The sequence below is a fragment of the Myotis myotis genome, unplaced genomic scaffold, assembly GCF_014108235.1.
Source record: "Myotis myotis isolate mMyoMyo1 unplaced genomic scaffold, mMyoMyo1.p scaffold_m19_p_17, whole genome shotgun sequence".
Classification (NCBI taxonomy): domain Eukaryota; kingdom Metazoa; phylum Chordata; class Mammalia; order Chiroptera; family Vespertilionidae; genus Myotis; species Myotis myotis.
In genome coordinates this window covers 35,636,364-35,656,296 of record NW_023416321.1, presented here as the reverse complement: position 1 = coordinate 35,656,296, position 19,933 = coordinate 35,636,364, and the positions used below count along the sequence as shown (strand labels likewise).

Genomic DNA, 19,933 nt, shown 5'->3' with positions numbered 1-19,933 from the left:
ATCACTCCCGTCCCTCTTTCCTTCAACCGCCCGGAGGACAGGCCGGGCTCACTTAGAATCTAGTGCAAGGAGGTCCTGATGGGGAAAGTGGGAAGAAAGGCCCAGGATCAGGTCCAGCAGGAGCCTTGGGAAGGGGTGTGGCGGCAGCAGGGCCACGCAGGATATCTCTGTTGAGACCACTAGCAGCGGTCACACCTGTCCACGGTATGAATGAAGAGTGGGCAGGAGCCTGGAGCAGGAATCTGGGCCCGGAAAAGCCCTGAGTGCCCAGCCGGTCACCCAGACTGCGGGTCCCAGCTGGCTTTTCTAGCATGGGGGAGGAAAGAGACAGGGAAGGCAAGGCTGCCTCCACCCGGGTCAAAGCAGGGGCTGCCCTTCTCCCTCTTAAAGAGGAACCAGCCGACCTCCAGGCTTTGAGAATCTCTGCAGGCATCATTCCACTTGAGAGCCATGATCTCCCTCAGAGAAGGGAGGGAAACTAGGATCCTCCCATTTTACAGAGGACAAAGCAGGCGTCGTGAGCTGCCTCAGATCATTCGGTGCCGGACAAACTATTTACAGGACCATGGGAGGCCTCCCCACCACTGAGGGCAAGGGGACCCCAATGTGGGCTTATGGACCAGTGTGGCTGCATAAGTACACACTGTGGGGGGCAAAGAATGGGATTCCGGGCTGCGGATCACTCACCGGGAGGGAGACTCCAGGTCAGCACGGCCGAGGATGCGATGCTGCTGGGGGCTGTAGAGCCACTGGAAGGCGGTCAGCGTCCTCTCCTCAATTCGGAAACGCCCTTCCTGCACGTACCTGCAGGGCAGGAGAGAGAAGGAGGGAGGTGGGCAGGGCTCTGCAGAGCTCTCTTGGGGAACTGGCCTGGCTTGGTGGAAAAAGATAGACGTGGGGTACCTGTCCCCCACTACCCCTCCCTCCCCCCCCCCCCCCGCCCGCTCATCTGCCAGAAGACCAGTTCCCAGAGGGCCCCAGTGAAAATTCCCTGAAGAGGAGGCAGCTACAGAGAGCAAGTTTTTTTTTGTTTGTTTTTTTTTAATATATTTTATTGATTTTTTACAGAGAGGAAGGGAGAGAGATAGAGAGTTAGAAACATCGATGAGAGAGAAACATCGATCAGCTGCCTCCTGCACAGTCCCTACTGGGGATATGCCCGCAACCCAGGCACATGCCCTTGACCAGAATCGAACCCGGGACCCTTCAGTCCGCAGGCCGACGCTCTGTCCACTGAGCCACACCGGCTTCGGCCAGAGAGCAAGTTTTAACTCCATAGGTGGAACGGCTTTCTAAAAGTTAGTTGTCGGGAGTTGGAAGGAACCCATCGGAAGGAGTGAGTTCTCTGTCACGGGAGGTATGTAAGCAGAGTGCGGGTAGGGAATTCAAGCATCAGACTGGGGTCCATTCTCCAAGTCCCCTACAGTACTGACTGAGACACTGGGCTTCTTGATTTCACAGCAGGAGAAGGGCTGCTCTGGAGAGGGTGTCACGAGCCAAATGCAGGCTTAGGTCTTCCAGGACCTCAAGGGTCCCAGCCACCTTCCAGATAGACTATCGGCCTCGGGTAAGGGCAGGGAAAGCCGGACGGGGCACGGTGAACACAAAAGGATCTCTGCCACTCTGGCCGCCCCTCCTGGTAGAACCATGAATCCATGGATTAACTCAACATGTATTGCGTGCCTATGATGATGAACAAAAGAGACTTAATCCCTGCCCTCCTGGAGTTTACTGTTTTGTGGGAGAGAAACCATCAGGCCCCTTTATACGTTACCAGTGGGAGTGGGAGAGGGAGGGGTACAACCCTTCTGCAGGACAACCCGGCAATGCCCAAGTTACAATTCCCCGGTAGCCCCACGATCCCCTTTTGGAGAAGGACTCCACTCCAGCACGTGGACACGGTTGTCTGTGGCATTGTCTATAACAAAAGCCCAAGCTCTCATCGGTCAGGGGCTGGTTAAATAAACTACGGAGCAGCCGTATTAAAAAATATATATATTTCCAATGAGGGCATTCCCTGAGTGCTCTCATGCAAAGATCTGCAAGACACAGCCTTCAGATAAAAAAGCAGGTGCAGAAGAGCAGTATGTGTACTTTATGTTAAAAGGGGGGGAGAAGGAATGAAGTATAAATCCGTATTTGCTTATCTTTATATACAGAAACTCTGGAGCCGTGGTCGGCAAACTGCAGCTCGCGAGCCACATGCGGCTCTTTGGCCCCTTGAGTGTGGCTCTTCCTAAGCCTTAGGAGTACCCTAATTAAGTTAATAACAATGTACCTACCTATATAGTGTAAGTTTAAAATTTTGGCTCTCAAAAGAAATTTCAGTCGATGTACTGTTGATATTTGGCTCTGTCGACTAATGAGTTTGCCAACCACTGCTCTGGAGACACAAAAGCTAATAAAAATCGTTATTATTAGCTTGGGTGGGGAGAAGGGGGAACTGGGTGAGTGGGGGCTGAGGGAGGTGACGTTTTTAACAATGTTATCTTTTCATACAAGAGAGGTTTTACCTATTACAAATGTGTGTGTGTGTGTGTGTGTGTGTGTGTGTGTGTGTGTGTGTGTGTGATTACAAACTGTAAAGTGCTAAGAGGAAAAAAAAGTTGTGCAGCTGCTCCGATACTGCCCCATGGGGCCGAGGCTATTGGCTGGAGCAGGAGATTTCCCAGAAGGCACGGCTGCTGGAGAAAAGAGTGTTTTCCTTGCTCCCAGGCCTCCCGTATCAGAGCATCTGGCTCCTGCCTGTTTCCTTCACTCTCCTCCGCAGGACCTGATGGGCACTTTGGGAAGACCATCCAGGCTGCTGAGTGGGAAAGAGCAAGGCAGACGGGCTAGATGCTGTTGCAGGGGTGGGCGGGGGGGGGGGGGGGGGGGGGCGGGGGGGGCGGGGGGGGGGCGGGGGTGCCTTGTAAAGGGGATGGTGCTGGAGAGGGAGAGAAATGGGTGGGCTCTCAAGTGGGCTAAGAAGGCAGCGCTGGCTGCGCCGAGTGATGGGTTGGACATGGGTGAGGGGGAGTCGGGCAGCAAGGCTGTTCCCCGGTTCCTGGTTTGTGCAGGCACTGGCCTCGGTGCCATTCACGCTGGCAAGCACATGTTTGGGAGGGACGATCCCGACTTTAACTTTGGACATGATTCTCCTCTGGGACCTGCTTCCTGCCCCAAGATGATACTCCTCCTGTAAAATCTACCTCAAAACTCGGCTCCTCCAGGAAGCCCACCCTGGTTAATCCCATCCTATTCTGATGACAAGTTTCCATGCCTTTCCCTGCCCTTGGGCTCCTCGGGACTCAGCCTTGAATGGCACGCTCTTGCCATCTCTGTGGGAGCAACTAATAACACCAATTGCCTCCAAAGAAGAGAAGTGAGCCCGGCCGGTGTGCTCAGTGGTTGAGCGTCAACCTATGCACCAGAAAGTCACCGGTTGGATTCCTGGTCCGGGCACATGCCTGGGTTATGGGCTCAATCACTGGGGGTCATGCAGGAGGCAACCTATCAATGTTGATGTTTCTCTCTCATCGATGTTTCTATCTCTCTCTTCCTCTCTCTCTAAAATCAATATTTTTTTAAAAAAAATTCTTTTTTAAGAAGAGAAGTGAGTGGCTGGGGAGCATTGTAACCCTAACCCTAACCCTAACCCTTTTTGAACTTGAACCATGGAAATATATTATGCTTTCAAGAAGTAAACATTGTGTGTGTGTGTGTGTGTGTGTGTGTGTGTGTGTGTGAACTCTGCTGATGATGGAGCCTTAGGGCATTAGGACAAAAAACAAACACAAGAGGCCACTCATTGGTCCAACAGCTATATTTCACACATGAGGACACGAAGCCCAGAGCAGGCACAGACTGGTCAAGGAAGCCAGAGCCAAGACCAATGGTGGTGACCCCTCACTCCCAGGCTTGACCCCACGAGGCGCACACAGGTCCCTAGGCTGCGAGAGGAATAGGCCCACACAGGAACCATCCCCACCCAAGTTCTCTCCTCACCCACCGCTCACCCCTGCCAACGGGGGAGGACAAAGCCGCAGCCACAAGCACACCCCCACTTCCTTGCTGCCACAAAACCCAGCCACCTTCCCCTCCCCTCTCCGTCTACTCCCTTCCCCCAGGGACAGGGGAAGGGACCGTCCTCCACTCTCTGCAGGCTCCCCGACCTGGATTCCACTTCCCAGCTATACTAGTGGGTGAGTGATTTTCCACAGCGAGTCCCAGATTCCGCATCTGTCAAACGGGAGTGATAATGATGCCCACTGTGAAGGGCTGTTGCAGGACTAAATGAGATGCGAGGGCAGCTCTTTGCCACACCATCACCTTCCCTCCCCATCGTCCTCAGCGGCCTGTCTACCGGGCCCTACACCGTCACCAATGACAGGCACATCCACTCCCTGCACATTCTCCTCCAAGCCCCACATCAAACCCCTTGGACCTTGTTGATCCCATTTTACAGATGAGGAGGAAGAGGCTGGGGGAGGGAAATGAACTTGCCCAAGGTCGTTCACGCAGGAAGCAGCAGAGGCCGGCCTTCCTTGCACCTTCAGCTGGAGGCATCTGGTTTCCTCCTAACCAGCCTGCTCCACACACATCCTCTGCCCCTCCCCACCGGCCTCCACTTCCCAACACCCACGCTGCTGCCCCAGAGGGGTAGCCTCTTCCCCTGCATAGCAGACATCACGCAAACTGCTCGTCTGCTTCTTCCAACCCTGCTCCCTTCCGGCCTTTCCCGTCATTACATGCCACCCCCTCCCCATTGACACGTACAAGCCCCCGCATCCCTGTGCTTCTAGAAGCGTGCCTGCCTTTTCTAATCTCACAGCCTCCCTCCCGCTCCGCTCTGACCTGCACTGCTCTCCCTCCATCTCTACTCCCGACCTGCCCGCCCGCCCCACCTGCTCGAACCAGCCTCTGAGAATCGGTCCCCAAACCCCAGCCAGAATCCCAGCCGGCTCCAAGGCTCCCAGGATGCTTTGCGTAACCTTGCTCACAGTGTTGCTCTCTGCCCGCCCGCGAGCGAGTTATTTATGAGCCTGTCTGTCTCCCCGCGAGAGTGCAAGACTGTGTCTGGGCGCCTCTGCAAGCCCTGCCACAGCCTCGCGGAAAGCCGGCAACAGCGCCGTGCAGCCTCCTGGCCACCTGAGCCGGCCTGCCGTGGAGATCACACCAGCCACGGTGACCACTGACCCCTCACACCCTGGGGAAGCTCTGATTATCCCCATCAATAAGTACAACTTCGCTTAAGAAGTGTATTTGCTGAATTGGGCCACACTGGATACACGGAAAAACAGAAGAGCTCCCGTCCCCAAATATCTCCCTCGTGAACCTGCCATGTCCCTGAAATGCCGCTGGCCGTGCCCTGAAGGAGATTAAATACAGCAGGGGGTCAGCCTTGTAGACCACTGATCAGCCTTTCAGACTTTAGCAAAAACCAGCGTGTCCGATTCTCCTCGGGAGAGCAGGAGCATTGTCAGGGACACACTGAAGGGAAGGGGGAGAGAAGAGGAAGGGTGGGAGCTGCTCAAAGAAACAGGCCCCAGGCTGTGGGGGTGGGTGACACCCCCAGAGGATGCAACCCATTACCGAGGAGAGAAGGGCCAGGCACTTCACAGGTTACACCCATGATTTAAGTCCCCAAACACAGGGGTGGGTCAGGCAGTCACTGAAACCTGAGCCTTAAGAACAGGATGCTAAGTGGAAGAAGCCAGTCACAACAGACCATTTCTACGAAATGTCCAGAATCGGCAAATCCGTAGAGACAGAAAGTAGATTAGCGGTTGCTTACGGCGGGGGAGGGGGGTGAGTGGCAATGGAGAAGGACTGCTAAAGATTACAGGAAAATGTCCTAAAATTGATTATGGTGATGGTTGCACAATATTTTTTTTATAGTTGCACAATTCGGTGAATATACTAAAAACCCCTTAATTTTACACTTTAAATGAGTGAGTTGCGTGGTATGTGAATTCTATTTCAATAAATCTGTAATAAAAAATATATATACTAGCCCTAACCAGTTTGGCTCAGTGGATAGAGCGCCAGCCTGCGGACTGAAAGGTCCCAGGTTTGATTCCGGTCAAGGGCATGTACCTTGGTTGCGGGCACATCCCCAGTAGGGGGTGTGCAGGAGGCAGCTGATTGGTGTTTCACTCTCATCGATGTTTCTAACTCTCTATCCCTCTCCCTTCCTCTCTGTAAAAATCAATAAAATATATTAAAAATATATATATATATACTATCAACAAAAATATATATATTTAAAATAAATAAATATCCACGAGTGTGTACTGACATCAATGGTTGAAAAGTAAATGAAGAGGAGGAAAGAGACAGGCTTCTCACGCAGAAGAATTCCGAGCCATGTATGTAAATGCCCCGCCCTCGACGAGGCAGCTCGCAAGTCCACTCCACTGAAATGTGGCTTCACATAGCGACTCCCTCCCAAAGGGTACGCTCAGAAAATGGGGTTGGGGTGGAGAGGCCTGACAAACACTCCCTCAGCAACACGGCCAAGGTCAACAGCAACAGTGACAAATCATTGGCTAGTGTGTCCCCTTCCTATGAGGTGAGGCCTGCCCCTGTGGTCCTCCTCCCCAAAACTCGTAACCCCAGTCTAACTATGAGAAAGCATTCCAGGCGAGGGACCAGTACTCCTCAAAATCGTCAAGGCCAGCAAACACAAGGGAAGTCTGCGAAACTGTCACAGCCAAGAGGAACCGCAGGAGGTGTGACAGCTAAACACCATGTGGTATCGGATGGGACCCTAGAACAAAACAACAAGACATTGGGGGGAAACTAAGGGAATCTGCATAGCCTGTGGACTGTAGCTAATAATAACAATAATATGTCAATACTGGTTCATTAATGTAACAAATGTACTGTACTCATGTAAGATGCTAGCCAGGGGGACACAGGGGTGGCATATAGGGGAATTCTCTGTACTGTCATCTCACTTTTTCTGTAAATCTAAAACTGCTCTGAAGCCCTGACTGGTCTGGCTCAGTGGATAGAGCGTCAGCCTGCGGACGGAAGGGTCCCAGGTTCGATTCCGGTCAAGGGCATGTGCCTTGGTTGTGGGCACATCCCCAGTAGGAGGTGTGCAGGAGGCAGCTGATCGATGTTTCTCTCTCATCGATGTTTCTAGCTCTCTATTCCTCTCCCTTCCTCTCTGTAAAAAATCAATAAAAATATTTTTAAAAATAAATAAATAAAATAAAACTGCTCTGAAATATGAAATTTACTAAGAGATAAAAAAAACTAATTCCCATGGTAAATGGCTTTTACAAAGCAATATGAAAAAATACATACTGTGCAAATCAATAGGGAAAAGGGGGGTAAAGGAAATTAATAAGTAGTTTACAACAATAGAAACACAAATGACCAATAAACATTTAAAAATGCAACTTTTGCCCTAGCTGGGTGGCTCAGTTGGTTAGAGCATCGTCCCAATACACCAAAGTTGTGGGTTCAATCCCTGGTCAGGGCACATACAGGAAGCAACCATGAATGCATAAATAAACAAAACAACAAAATTGATATTTCTCTCCCTTTCTCTCTCTCTAATATCAATTAATAAATAATTGTTTTAAAAAGCAATTTTTCTGCCTGAGCTGGTTTGGCTTAGTGGATAGAGCAGCGGTTCTTAACCTGTGGGTCGCGACCCCTTTGGGGGTCGAAAGACCCTTTCACAGGGGTCGCCTAAGACCATCAGAAAACACATATATAATTACATATTGTTTTTGTGATTAATCACTATGCTTTAATTATGTTCAATTTGTAACAATGAAAATACATCCTGCATATCAGATATTTACCTTACTATTCATAACAGTAGCAAAATTACAGTTATGAAGTAGCAACGAAAATAATTTTATGGTTGGGGATCACCACAATATGAGGAACTGTATTAAAGGGTCTCGGCATTAGGAAGGCTGAGAACCACTGGGATAGAGCATCGGCCTGTGGACGGAAGGGTCCTGGGTTTAATTCTGGTCAAGGCACATGCCCGGGTTGTGGGCTCTATCCCCAGTAGGGGGCATGCAGGAGGCAGCCAATCAATGATTCTCTCGCATCATTGTTTCTATCTCTCTCTCCCTCTCCCTTCCTCTGGGAAATCAATTAAAAAATATTTTTTTAAAAAAAGCAATTTCTTGCCGAAACCGGTTTGGCTCAGTGGATAGAGCGTCGGCCTGTGGACTGAAGGGTCCCAGGTTCGATTCCGGTCAAGGGCATGTACCTGGGTTGCGGGCATATCCCCAGTAGGAGATGTGCAGGAGGCAGCTGATCGATGTTTCTCTCTCATCGATGTTTCTAACTCTATCTCTCTCCCTTCCTCTCTGTAAAAAATCAATAAAATATATTTAAAAAAAAAAAAAAAGCAATTTCTCTTTAAGTGAAAATAATGAAAATTAAAACAATAATGAGAGACCATTTTTCACTGATGAAATTGACTAAGATTTTAAAATCTGTTCATTCCCATTGTAAGCAAAATTGTGGGGAAAGTGGCATCACTGGAGATGGTAGGAAATGGTTCGGCTTCTTTGCAGGTCAGGGTGTCAGGATCTTTTACAATGTGCTCATGCTTTTACTCTGCCATTTCACTTTGAAGACCATGTCCGACCATCATCTCTGCATATGTTTGCATGGATCGGCTTCAGAGATGTTCACTGCAGCCATGTTCATAACCTCGAAATATTCAAAATACCAATAAGGCCATCATAGAGGCTGAGTGAAGAGGTTGTGGCCCAACCTACAATGGAACACTCTGCAGCCAATTAAAAGAACGCTGGCAGCGCACTCCGCACTGCTCTCTAACCACTCACACAGCCTTGGCCGCTACTCTCTGTCACCCGCTCTCCCAGACGCTAAGGCCTGCCATCAGAAATTGGGCAGGGCTCAGCACAGGCCTTAGATATGGTAGGAATGCTGAAAAGATATTTAATATCTTGAACTAATAGACCCATGAAATTCTAATTTAATTTTTGGTACTTTATGGTTTGGAGAAGGAAAGTCCGAAGGAAGGGCAAGTGGACATGAGTTGCTGTTTGTTTGGTTTTGGGTTGTTTTTTTAAAATATATTTTTATTGATTTCAGAGAGGAAGGGAGAGGGGAGAGAAATAAAAACATCAATGGTGATAGAGAATCACTGACAGTTGCCTCCCACATGCCCCCACTGGGGATCAAGCCCACAACCCAGGCATGTGCTGACAGGGAATCAAACCATGACCTCCTGGTTCATAGGTCCATGCTCAACCACTGAGCCACACCAGCTGGGAAGTTTGTGTGGGTTTTTTAATAAGTCCATCATTACAGTTGAGTATTTTCACTGCCCTAAAAATCTTCTGTGCTCTGTCTATTCATCTCCCCTCTCACCATACACACACACACACACACACACACACACACACCTGGAGACCCCTGAACTTTTAACCTTTTTAGTTTTACCTTTCCAAGAATGTCATATAGCTGGAATCACACAGTATGTAGCTTTTCCAGATTGGCTTTGTTCACTTAGTGATATGCATTTAAGTTCCTCTATGTCTTTTCGCAGCTTGATAGCTCATTTCTTTTTAGTGCTGAATAGTATCCCATTGTTTGGATGTACTAATCTATTTGTCCACTCACCTACTGAAGGATGCCTTGGTTGTTTTATAATTATAATTTAACAATTATAAATAAAGCTTCGATTAACATGCATGTGCAGGTTTTTGTGTGGATATAAGTTTTCAACTCCTTTGGGTACATACTGAGAAGTGTAATTGCTGGATCGTATGGAAGAGTATGTTTAGTTTTGTGAGAAACCACCAACCTGTCTTCCAAAGTGACAGTGCCATTGTTACTCACACCAACGATCTTTGAGAGTTCCTGGTGCTCCACATCCTCGCCAACACTTGGTGCCATCAGTGTTCCAGAATTTGGCCATTCTGGCAGGTGTGGAGTGGTATCCCACTGTTGTTTAAAACCATTACTTTTTTTACCACTACTTTTTTAAAAAGACCCCCATTCTCCCACAAATTCAAACATGGTAATTGGTTACCACACTTAGACCTTAGGCCAGTGATGGCGAACCTATGACACGCATGTCAGAGGTGACATGCAAACTCATTTTTTTGGTTGATTTTTCTTTGTTAAATGGCATTTAAATATATAAAATAAATATCAAAAATATAAGTCTTGCCAGCTCCGGTTTGGCTCAGTGGATAGAGCATCGGCCTGCGGACTGAGGGGTCCCGGGTTTGATTCCAGTCGGGGGCATGTGCCTTGGTTGCGGGCATGTCCCCAGTGGACATGCTAAGCTCAAAAGGTTCGCCATCACTGCCTTAGACAAAGGTTCTGCCTTGGGTTTTCACTTTTAAAAAGCATGTGAGCCCTGGCCAATGTGGCTCAGTTGGTTGAGCATTGTCCCATGAACCAAAAGGTCGCCAGTTCGATTCCCATTCAGGGCACATGCCAGAGTTGCAGGCCTGATCCCCAGTACCGGGCGTGCAGGAGGCAGCTAATCAATGTTTCTCTCTCACAGATGTTTCTCTCTCTCCTCCCTTCCTCTCTCTCGAAAATCAATTTTTAAAAAAACATTTTAAAAGCATGTGAAGCATTTTATTTTATGAGAGAACCACTAAAGTCTTGCCCCATATTTGTGGTTATTTAGGTGTGCCTATGCTCTTATGTACTGTGAATATATAAAAAGGTTAGCCAATCTGAATGGCTAAAAAATACCAAGGAGCTTAACAGCTATGCATATACATTCATTTCCTGTGACACTACTATGCCCTATAACAATAGTTTAGGGTGAGAACCTGGACATCTTTTTTCTAACTAATCACTTGAAACCTCCCTCCCCTTCAAAGTCTAAAGCGTAATATCTTGCTTTTGAATTTTCCAAAGCCCCAGAACCTTACTCTAGTCTTGCTTCTGAAATGTGTACCAGATCCAAAGAAAACTGCAACTACCTTCTATTGCTCTTGCCTATCTGCACCACAAGGTGGCATTGTTGAACACCAGTCTTGCACAGCCCCCTGTCGGCAAACTCATTAGTGGACAGAACCAAATATCAACAGTACAACGATTGAAATTTCTTTTGAGAGCCAAATTTTTTAAACTTAAACTATATAGGTAGGTACATTGTTATTAACTTAATTAGGGTACTCCTAAGGCTTAGGCAGAGCCACACTCAAGGGGCCAAAGAGCCGCATGTGGCTCGCGAGCCGCAGTTTGCCGACCACTAGACTCCTAAACTGCTGTAGGGGGACGTCCTTGCTCCTTGTGTCTGCTGTTTCTGCCTGATGTCCCACACTAGGGCTCCCAAGTTGGCTCCTTGCTTCATGTTCAGACATTATTCTCTCAGATGCGATCCTGAGCAGCATCCACAGCTTTCAGGTGTTGAGCTTGAATCATTCACCACCTATACTCCCGTGTTTTTCTTGGTAAGCATTACAGACTGATGGATGCTTGTGTCCTTGTCCCTGCCCTCCCCCAATTCATATGTTGAAGCCCTAAACCCCCCGCCCCCCATCTGACTGTATTTGGAAATAGGCCCTTTTTGGAACAAACTAAGGTTAGGTAGTTCCCTGACCCAACAGGATTAGTGTCCTTATAAAAAGAGACACCAGAGCCCTAGCCAGTTTGACTCAGTGGATAGAGCGTCGGCCTGCAAACTGAAAGGTCCCAGGTTCGATTCCAGTCAAGGGCACATGCCTGGGTTTGGGGCTTGATCCGCAGTGGGAGACTTGCAGGAGGCAGCCAATCCATGATTCTCTCTCATCATGGATATTTCTATCTCACTCTTCCTTCCTCTCTGAAATCAATAAAAATATATTTAAAAGAGAGAGAGAGAGAGAGAGACCAGAGAGCTTGTGTGCTCTCTCCTCGTCATGTAAGGACACATGGGAAGGCAGCTCTCTGCAAGCCAGGAAGAGAGGCCTCACAGAACCCAAGCATGACCCTGATCTTAGACTTCCAGCCTCCAGAACGATGAGAAGATAAATTTCTGTTGTTTAAACCAACCAGCCTGCAGTATTTATTTAAATTTTCTTATAAGAGTGCTTCTTACATTTAGCATATTAACATTTAACCTGCTATGTGGGAATATTGTTACCGAGCTTCTAGTTTACCTTTTAACTTTATTGCAGGTTTGCATGACTTGTTTTTCTTGCCCAACAATTCACCATTAGTCGCCCTCTCTCCCACTCACAAGTTCTGTGGTTTGGATGGAGCTGACTGCAGCCCCAGCTCCATGGGTGGACACATGACCCAGCCTGGCCAATCTGAGCAGTCCAGCACCCTGACCACAGTGGTTGCCTCAGGGATACCCATGTGACCCAAATCATGCCAATGAGATGACATCCTGAGACTTGGGCTGGAACCACTGAAAAAGAAGAGCTCTCTTTCCATGGTGGTCACTAACCTGGGGGCTGCCTGCAGCTGACAGCCACCTCGCATCCACACGGGAATAAAAGCGGAACAGAGGGCCCTAGCCATTTTGGCTCAGTGGGTAGAGCAGCGGCCTTCGGACTGAAGGGTCCCGGGTTCGATTCCAGCCAAGGGCACATGCCCAGGTTGCAGGCTTGATCCCAAGTGTGGGGCGTGCAGGAGGCAGCCAATCAATGATTCTCTCTCATCATTGATGTTTCTATCTCTCCCTCTCCCTTCCTCTTTGAAGTCAATAAAAATATATTTTTTTAAAAAGTGGAACAGAGAGACAAAGAGAGTAGAGTATTATTTGGTGCTATTATTTGAGCACCTGAATGCAGTTGTGCCTGAAACCTGGAGTTTTCAGTTCTGTGAGCCAATAATTTCCCTTTTTCTCTTAAGCCAGTTTGAGTTGAGCAAACTGACTCAACCTGAAACCCTGGAACCAGGGGCCAAGGCTGACCATGTTAGGAGCATGCCGTGGGGTTCAGAGGGTTTCTTGCCCTTAAGGGTGCTCCCTGCCAGGCTGCCTCACCACTCAAGCCACTTCTTTCAGGACCTCCTCAAAGCAACAGGCTTTCATCTGGGGAGGGGGAGGTGGCCCAAAACCTAATTAGAGGCACTAACAATGATTCGTGCATCACCAGGCAGAGAGAGTCAGAGCAGAAATCCAAGCCCTGTCCCTTTAAAACTTCCTGTTTCCTCCATGAAGTGAGGGAAGGAGTGAAACTAAGCAAATTTAGTTTAATCTCAGAAGTCCTGGGGTCCCAGGGTGACGCTTCCTTTTTAGGGAGAGGACACTGAGTAACTGCCAGCTCTTCAAACAGATTAACTCTGCCTTGGTCTGATTTATGCATTTTGGGCTTCATTTGAAGAGTGGTTCCACTGCTAAATAACAATTTTGAATATCTGGACTTTGATTCTTGGAATCCCCCCAGGATGGGGATGGGTGAGCAGGCTGCAAACCCAGTGACTCCTCCTGCTCTGACATGCTGGGATTTTCTAACAATGTGAACTTGGATGCGTGGCCAGACTGGAAGCAAAACAGAGGATCAGTTACGCAAGACCTGGGTTCAAACCCTGACTCTGCTACTTGCTTGCTGGGTGACCCTGGCTAACCACTTTCCTTCTCTGCGCCTCAGTTTCCTTAGCTGTAAAATGGGGGTGCTAATACCTTCCTCTGAGTTTCACTGGGAAGGGTAACTAAGTCATTGCCTGGATCCTATTGGTGGAGCCAGTAGGAAGCGCTCAGGAAGGCCAGGTTGCTGCTATTGATGATAACATTGTTGTTGCTCTTTGTAGTCACTCTACAGAATGTAACTGGAGAGAGCTGTCTGGTGTGCTTCTTCAGAGATGTCTCCTGGCCCTGGTGTGGGTGGGATGATGTGGGGTGGGGAGGGGTCCCAGTCAGACATTCTCCTTTGAGAATGCGGTGGGCTGAGCAGCCTAAACCGCAGTCTAAGCCCGCCAAGCAGGGGGCAGGTCCCTGGCTGAAGCAGCCCTCAACCTCCGGACGCCAGGGGACATGGGCCCAACCCAGGTGACTGGGCTTCGATGCGTCTGAAAGCCTCTCAGCTGCAGTCCCGTAACCTGACACCCGCAGGCCTGATTTCCCCGCTGGGCGGGGACCGCGGTGGGGGTCGGGGCAGCCACTCCCCTCCATGGGACCTCTCCCCTCGCCTCCCAATCCCCTTCTCTAAGCCCCCGACCCCCAAAGGGCCCACCCCCAAGGGTCCCAGTTTAGGTGGACGAGGACATCTCCTTAAACAGGGGAGCTGAGGGCTGTGGTTGTGCCGTCTCAGGGGCCCAAGTCCTTGGCCCGACCCCGAGCAGCAGAAGTAATGCAGGTAGGAGGGGGACCCCCACTGCAAAAATAGAAAAGCGAAGTGGGGGAAGGAAAGGGAAGGAAGGGAAGGAAGCCCTGACGAGGAGCCTGTGGAAGGGGGACCCGGGACCCTCTAAACTTTAGAGGTTCTCAACCTGTGGGTCGCGACCCCTTTGGGGATCTTACGACCCTTTCACAGGGGTCGCCTAAGACCATCGGAAAACACATATATAATTACATATTGTTTTTGTGATTAATCACTGTGCTTTAATTATATTCCATTTGTAATAATGAAATTGGGGGTCACCGCATGAGGAACTGCATTAAGGGTCGCGGCATTAGGAAGGTTGAGAACCACTGCAGCCTGACGTCAGGGACCTGGTCCTGGGTCCCAGCGCCTAACTACCCAGAGAGCCGCAAAGAGCGCGCGCGCGGACGCGGGGACGCGGGATGCTTGGAGCCGGCAGCCAGCGCCTCTCCCTACCACCGGCCCGAAGCCTCTGCTCCAGAAGAAACTTTGCGCCTGTGGCCCCGCTGCTTCCCGTGCCCGCCCCAAGGCCCCCGCCCCAAGGCCCCCACCCCCGGCGCCCACTCACCAGCGCACCAGCTGCCAGCGCTTCTCCCCCGGCGTCCCGCGGCCCGCCATGCCTCGCCCGGCCGGCCGCCCTCTCCCCGCCCGCGGGGCCGCACGGCGGAGGCGGCTCCGGCTGCCGCAGGCCAGTGCCGAGGGCGCGCTCGCCGTCGCGGGGTGCGGCGCGGGGACCGGCGAGAGGGGCGGGGCGGGGCGGGGCGGGGCGGGCGCGAGCCGACGCGGGCCGGATCCGGGCTGTGCGGCGTGATCGGCGCTCATCTCCCCTCTCCCCCGCCTCCCCCCTCCATCCCCACCCGGGTGCCGCCCGCCCGGTCCCCCCTGGATCCGACTGGGGCTGGGTCACCGCGCGCCTCCGCCGGGACGACCACCTTCCACCCTCTCCCTGCCTTTCCCCCAGCCCCACCCTCCCACCCCCAGTCCCGCTGGCGGGGGGCGCAGAAGAGCTGGCGTCTGGAGCCCTGGGCGAGGAGTCAGGTTCTCCAGGTTCCACCGTGAGGGGCGCCTGACTTGCTGAGTGACTGGAGGCGATCTACTTACTCCGCCTCTGCCTTACTCCCTGGGACACCCGTTCCGCCTCCCTAGAAAGTTATGCGTACAAACTAAACTACTCTAAATGCTTAAAACAAAGACTGATGTGCCCCCACAGATTGTTAAAACATGTTAAGGTGACCGTATTTAAAACAGAATGGCATTGGCGGGGCTCGCTGCCAGTACTAGGACCAGCTCCTCCCAAGCCTTCAGCCCCCTGCACCCCAGGAACCCGTTCATTCCTGCAGTACCGCAGACACCAGCCTGGGCCCAGGATGCCTTGGGACCATGCGTGTCAAGCCTGGTTTGAAGGAGCTGAGTTTTAGGAACGTTTGTTAGTATGAACATTTGTCTGAACACTGTCCTGCCAATTCACTTGCTTCCAATACCAGGACAGCCCACATCCTTTGCAAGAGGGAAACCGAGGCAGAGGGGACAGAACCTGGCCCCAAAGTGAAGACCTGGGAGCTTACCTTCTTCCTGGGGTCTGTGGCCATTCCCTGGAGCACGGACATTTGTGGTTATATCCATAGGTGCCCTCCCCAGTGTTCAACACTTGAAACGTTAACTGTGTTGTTTTTTACTTGTCAAATTTGGAATTATAGAGTGTGTGTGTGTTTAATATATTTTTATTGATTTCAGAAAGAAAGGGAGAGGGAGAGATAGAAACATCAATGATGAGACAGAATCATTGATCGGCTGCCTCCTGCACGCCCCCCACTGGGGATGGAGCCTGAAACCGGGGCATGTGCCTTTGACTGGAATTGAACCTGGGATCCTTCAGTCCACAGGCCGATGCTCTATCCACTGAGCCAAACCAGCTAGGGCTGTTTTGTGTGTGTTTGTTTGTTTGTTTGAATACATTTTTATTGATTCCAAAGAGGAAAGGAGAGGGTGAGGGAGACAGAAACATCAATAATGAGAGAGAATCATTGATCGGCTGCCTCCTGCACGCCCCACACTGGGGAGCGAGCTCATAATCCGGGCATGTGTCCTGACAGGGAATCGAACTATGACCTCCTGGTCCACAGGTCGACGCTCAACCACTGAGCCATGCCGGCTGGGCCCATTGATTGTTTTTTAACTACCCCCACATAGGTTTGTATGGAGAAGGGAAGTGGACACTCTTAATTGTGAGTGAGGTTGGAGAGTAAATTGATCAACCTTGTGCATGGCAATTTGACAACATGATGAAAAGCCATCAAATGTGCATGTCTCTTGATTTCTCTCCTTGAAATTCATCCTAAGAACATAATTAGAAACGTGAAAAGGGGTCTCTGTAGAAGAATGTCCACTGCAGCATTGTTTTCGATAGAATAAAACTGGGAACAACACAGAAGTCAAATTGGAGATTAGTTAAGTAAAGAAGCTTGTCCAGCCCTGGCCGCGTGGCTTAGGTGGTTGGGTTGTCATCCTGATGCTCCAGGGTTGCAGGTTCCATCCCTGGTCAGGGCACAAACAAGAATCAACCAATGAGTGCATAAATAAATGGAACAACAAATCTCTCTTCCTCTCTCTAAAAAATCAACTAAAAATGTTTAAATTTTTTTAAAAGAAGCTTGTCCATATGATGCGATATTATACAGCTACTAAGAAAGAATTTATTGGCATGAAAAAATTGAGATATATTTTGTTGTAAGCATGGTGACTATAGTTAATATTACTACCTGGCATAACTGAAAGTTGTTAAGAGAGCAGATCACAAGAAAAACATTTTTAACTACATATAGTGATGGATGTCAACAAGACTTATTTTAGTGATCACTTCATGACATATTACAAGTATCGAATCATTGTGTTATACACTTGAAACTATGTCAATTACATCTCAATTTTTTTAAAAAAAAAGACATATTTTAAAGTGCAAAAAAATTACCAAATAGAACGAGTACATTCATATATTCGTTGAAAAATCTGGAAGAGCCTGGCTTGTGTGGCCCAGTGGTTAAACATCCACCCAAGAACCAGGAGGTCACGGTTCTATTCCTGATCAGGGCACATGCCCAGATTGCAGGCTTGATCCCCAGTGTGGATTGTGCAGGAGGCAGCCAATCAATCATTCTCTCTCATCATTGATGTTTCTATCTCTCTCTCCCTTCCTCTCTGAAATCAATAAAAAATATAAATATTTTTTAAAGTCAGTATTCTGCCCTAGCTGGTTTGGTTCAGTGGACAGAGTGTTGGCCTGCGGACCAAGGGTCCTGGGTTCGATTCTGGTCAAGGGCACGTACCTCAGTTGCAGGCTCCTCCCTAGCCCGGGCCCTGGTCAGGGTGCATGCAGGAAGCAACCAATTGATGTGCTTCTCTCACATTGATATTTCTGTCTGTCCTTCTCTCTTCCACTTTCTCTAAAAATTAATGGAAAAATATTTTCAGGTGAGGAGTAAAAAAAAAAAAAAGTCAGTATTCAAAGCTATCATGAAGAGATGGAGGGAGCCTCGAGGCCTTCTCTGTCACCCCAAACTCACTCTCTTAACTGGTATTCATGGCTCTTACCTTCCCGTAAAGCTCATGGGTGTTTTCTGCCACAAGTAGATTCATCTCTTCGCTGAGGGACCTGATGAAGCTCACCTCGGACCATGACTGGACTGGGATTTGAATCCTGGCTCCACTGCTTACAAAGTGGGTGATGTTAAATTTCCAGTAGGGTTTCTCTGAAGTTTCTATGAGATGAAATGGGTAAAGTGCTCAGCTCAAAATAATGGTTACTTCTGAAGTGAGATATATACTTACTATACATTTTAGTTTGTATTGACTTTGTTATAAGTTTAATGTTGAAAATGGGGGGGGGATGTTTTAACAATAGTCAATAGATTGCCTGGTACATAGAAAGTACTTGATAAATGTTAATTCTTATTGTCATCATCTCCATATTTTATAATGCATCTCTGGGTCTCCCCACAACTTCAGGTAGAGTGCCATGCAGTCAATCTTGTTCAATATAACTCTATGTGTTGACTGACTGATTGTTAACCTCCTCTAAAGAGGTACCCTTTAGTCTCCTGGCCCCCCAGTCCATTCCCTAGCCCTGCCTTCACAGGGCCATCTCTCAGCTCTGCAGGCTCATCGATTTTAGTGGTTCTATGAGTGATTTGTGCACATGTTTTTGTTGTTTCACCTGGAAGCATTTTTTTGGCCAAAGATGTTGCAAGAGTCCCGAGGACAGCCCCAGAGGCCAGGCCTTTCATGCCCACCTGAGAGCACTTCTGTGGCCAGGCTGGACCTTCTCCCAAGAACAGGCAGGGCCACCCCTCAGACAGGCATCTAGAGTTGTTTTCTTTAGGTGGTGAAAAGCCAGAGTCCCAGGACCCATCTTGAGACAGATCAAGGAGAATAACATTTGGGGCTTAGTCATAACAATCCCATTCGCATACACTTTACGAAACCCTTTCATTCTAACCTCATGACACTCACAAAAAGATCCTGTTGGCAGAGTCCAAGGTGCTTTTCCCTGAAATGACTTACCCAGGGGGAGCTCTGAGCCACCAGCCACTCACACAATGTCACCTGATGTCTTGCTATCATGAGCACGGATAACTAATGAGAACGCAGCATGTTTTAAGCATTTTACTATAAACTCATTTAATCCTCACAACAACCCAAAGATCTCATGAGCTGTATAGACCACCATTATCCCATTTTATGGATGAGGAGACTGGGGCCCAGGGAGGAAGAAGGTATTGACAGAGCCAGAATTAGAAGCCAAGCAGCGTGGTTTTAGAAGCCTTCCATGTGCAGTGAAAAAGGCTCAACACCAACGTTCTGGACTTCAGAGGTCTTTTTAAAAATATTTTTCTTTATTGATTTCAGAATCAATAAAGAAAGAGAGAAGGAGAGAGAGATAAAAACATTAATGATGAGAGAGAATCATTGATTGGCCTTCTGCACGCCCCCCTTTGGGGATCCAGCCGCAACCCAGGCATGTGCCCTTGGCTGGAATCAAACCTGGGACCCTTCAGTCCGCAGGCTGGCGCTCTACCCACTGAACCAAGCCGGCTAGGGCTGGGCTTCAGCGTTTTTAAAGCTTCTCCTCTTGGCTCTTGGCACCTTCACGTAGAGAAAGAGGGTGTTTTATCAACTGGGACCCAGAGAGGTGATGGGATGCACCCAAGGTCATACAGCTAGTGAGAGGCCTGGGGCAGCTTTGCTGCCAACTAGGCACAAGGTAGGTTTCCTGACCCCTGGTCAGCTCACCTCCCACCCAACCCTTTCCTGGGCCAGGGGGGCACTGTCTGTGGTTCCTATGCCGGGGCGTAGGCAGAGGGGCCCAGCGGATGCCGGCCTGCCTGTCTGGGCGCTGTCCGCGGTGCTGATCCGCCCGCCGCGCCCTTGCTCGCCAAGCGGCAGGCGGGTTCCCCAGGTTTCCCTCCAGCTCCCAGCCAAAGCCAGCTCCTCGAGTTCCGGCGGCCCTCCGGGGTCCTTAGACCTGGCTCCTGGGGCTCCCCGGGTTCCCCCGCCCCTCTCTCGACCGGGCGCCGCCAGCCTCCCTTCCCCCCCACCCCGGCCCCGCCCATGGCCCCTCCCCGCCAGTCTCAGGTCCCTCCCCTCCCCCTTATCTCTCCCGCCCCCTCAGCTCCCCCCTACTGCTCGTT

General features: G+C 49.7%; 1 protein-coding gene and 1 long non-coding RNA gene across 2 annotated transcripts in view; both read right to left on the bottom strand.

The window, feature by feature from the left end:
- RAP1GAP2 (RAP1 GTPase activating protein 2) overlaps positions 1-14,903 on the bottom strand; it is a 210,876-nt gene extending 195,973 nt beyond the window's left edge. Inside the window, exons 1-2 of the mRNA XM_036341089.1 lie at positions 14,818-14,903; positions 688-804 (exon numbers count right to left, since the gene is read on the bottom strand). Coding sequence (XP_036196982.1) covers positions 688-804; positions 14,818-14,867 — 167 coding nt within the window. The 5' untranslated portion in view covers positions 14,868-14,903. The remainder of the gene's footprint in view (positions 1-687; positions 805-14,817) is intronic.
- A 2,737-nt stretch (positions 14,904-17,640) lies between these two features.
- LOC118671216 lies at positions 17,641-19,015 on the bottom strand. The gene is made up of 3 exons (XR_004972667.1): positions 18,536-19,015; positions 17,838-18,004; positions 17,641-17,689 (listed from the first exon to the last, which is right to left on the bottom strand). It is a non-coding gene; the product is annotated as an uncharacterized LOC118671216 (long non-coding RNA).
- Between the last annotated feature and the right edge of the window lie 918 nt (positions 19,016-19,933).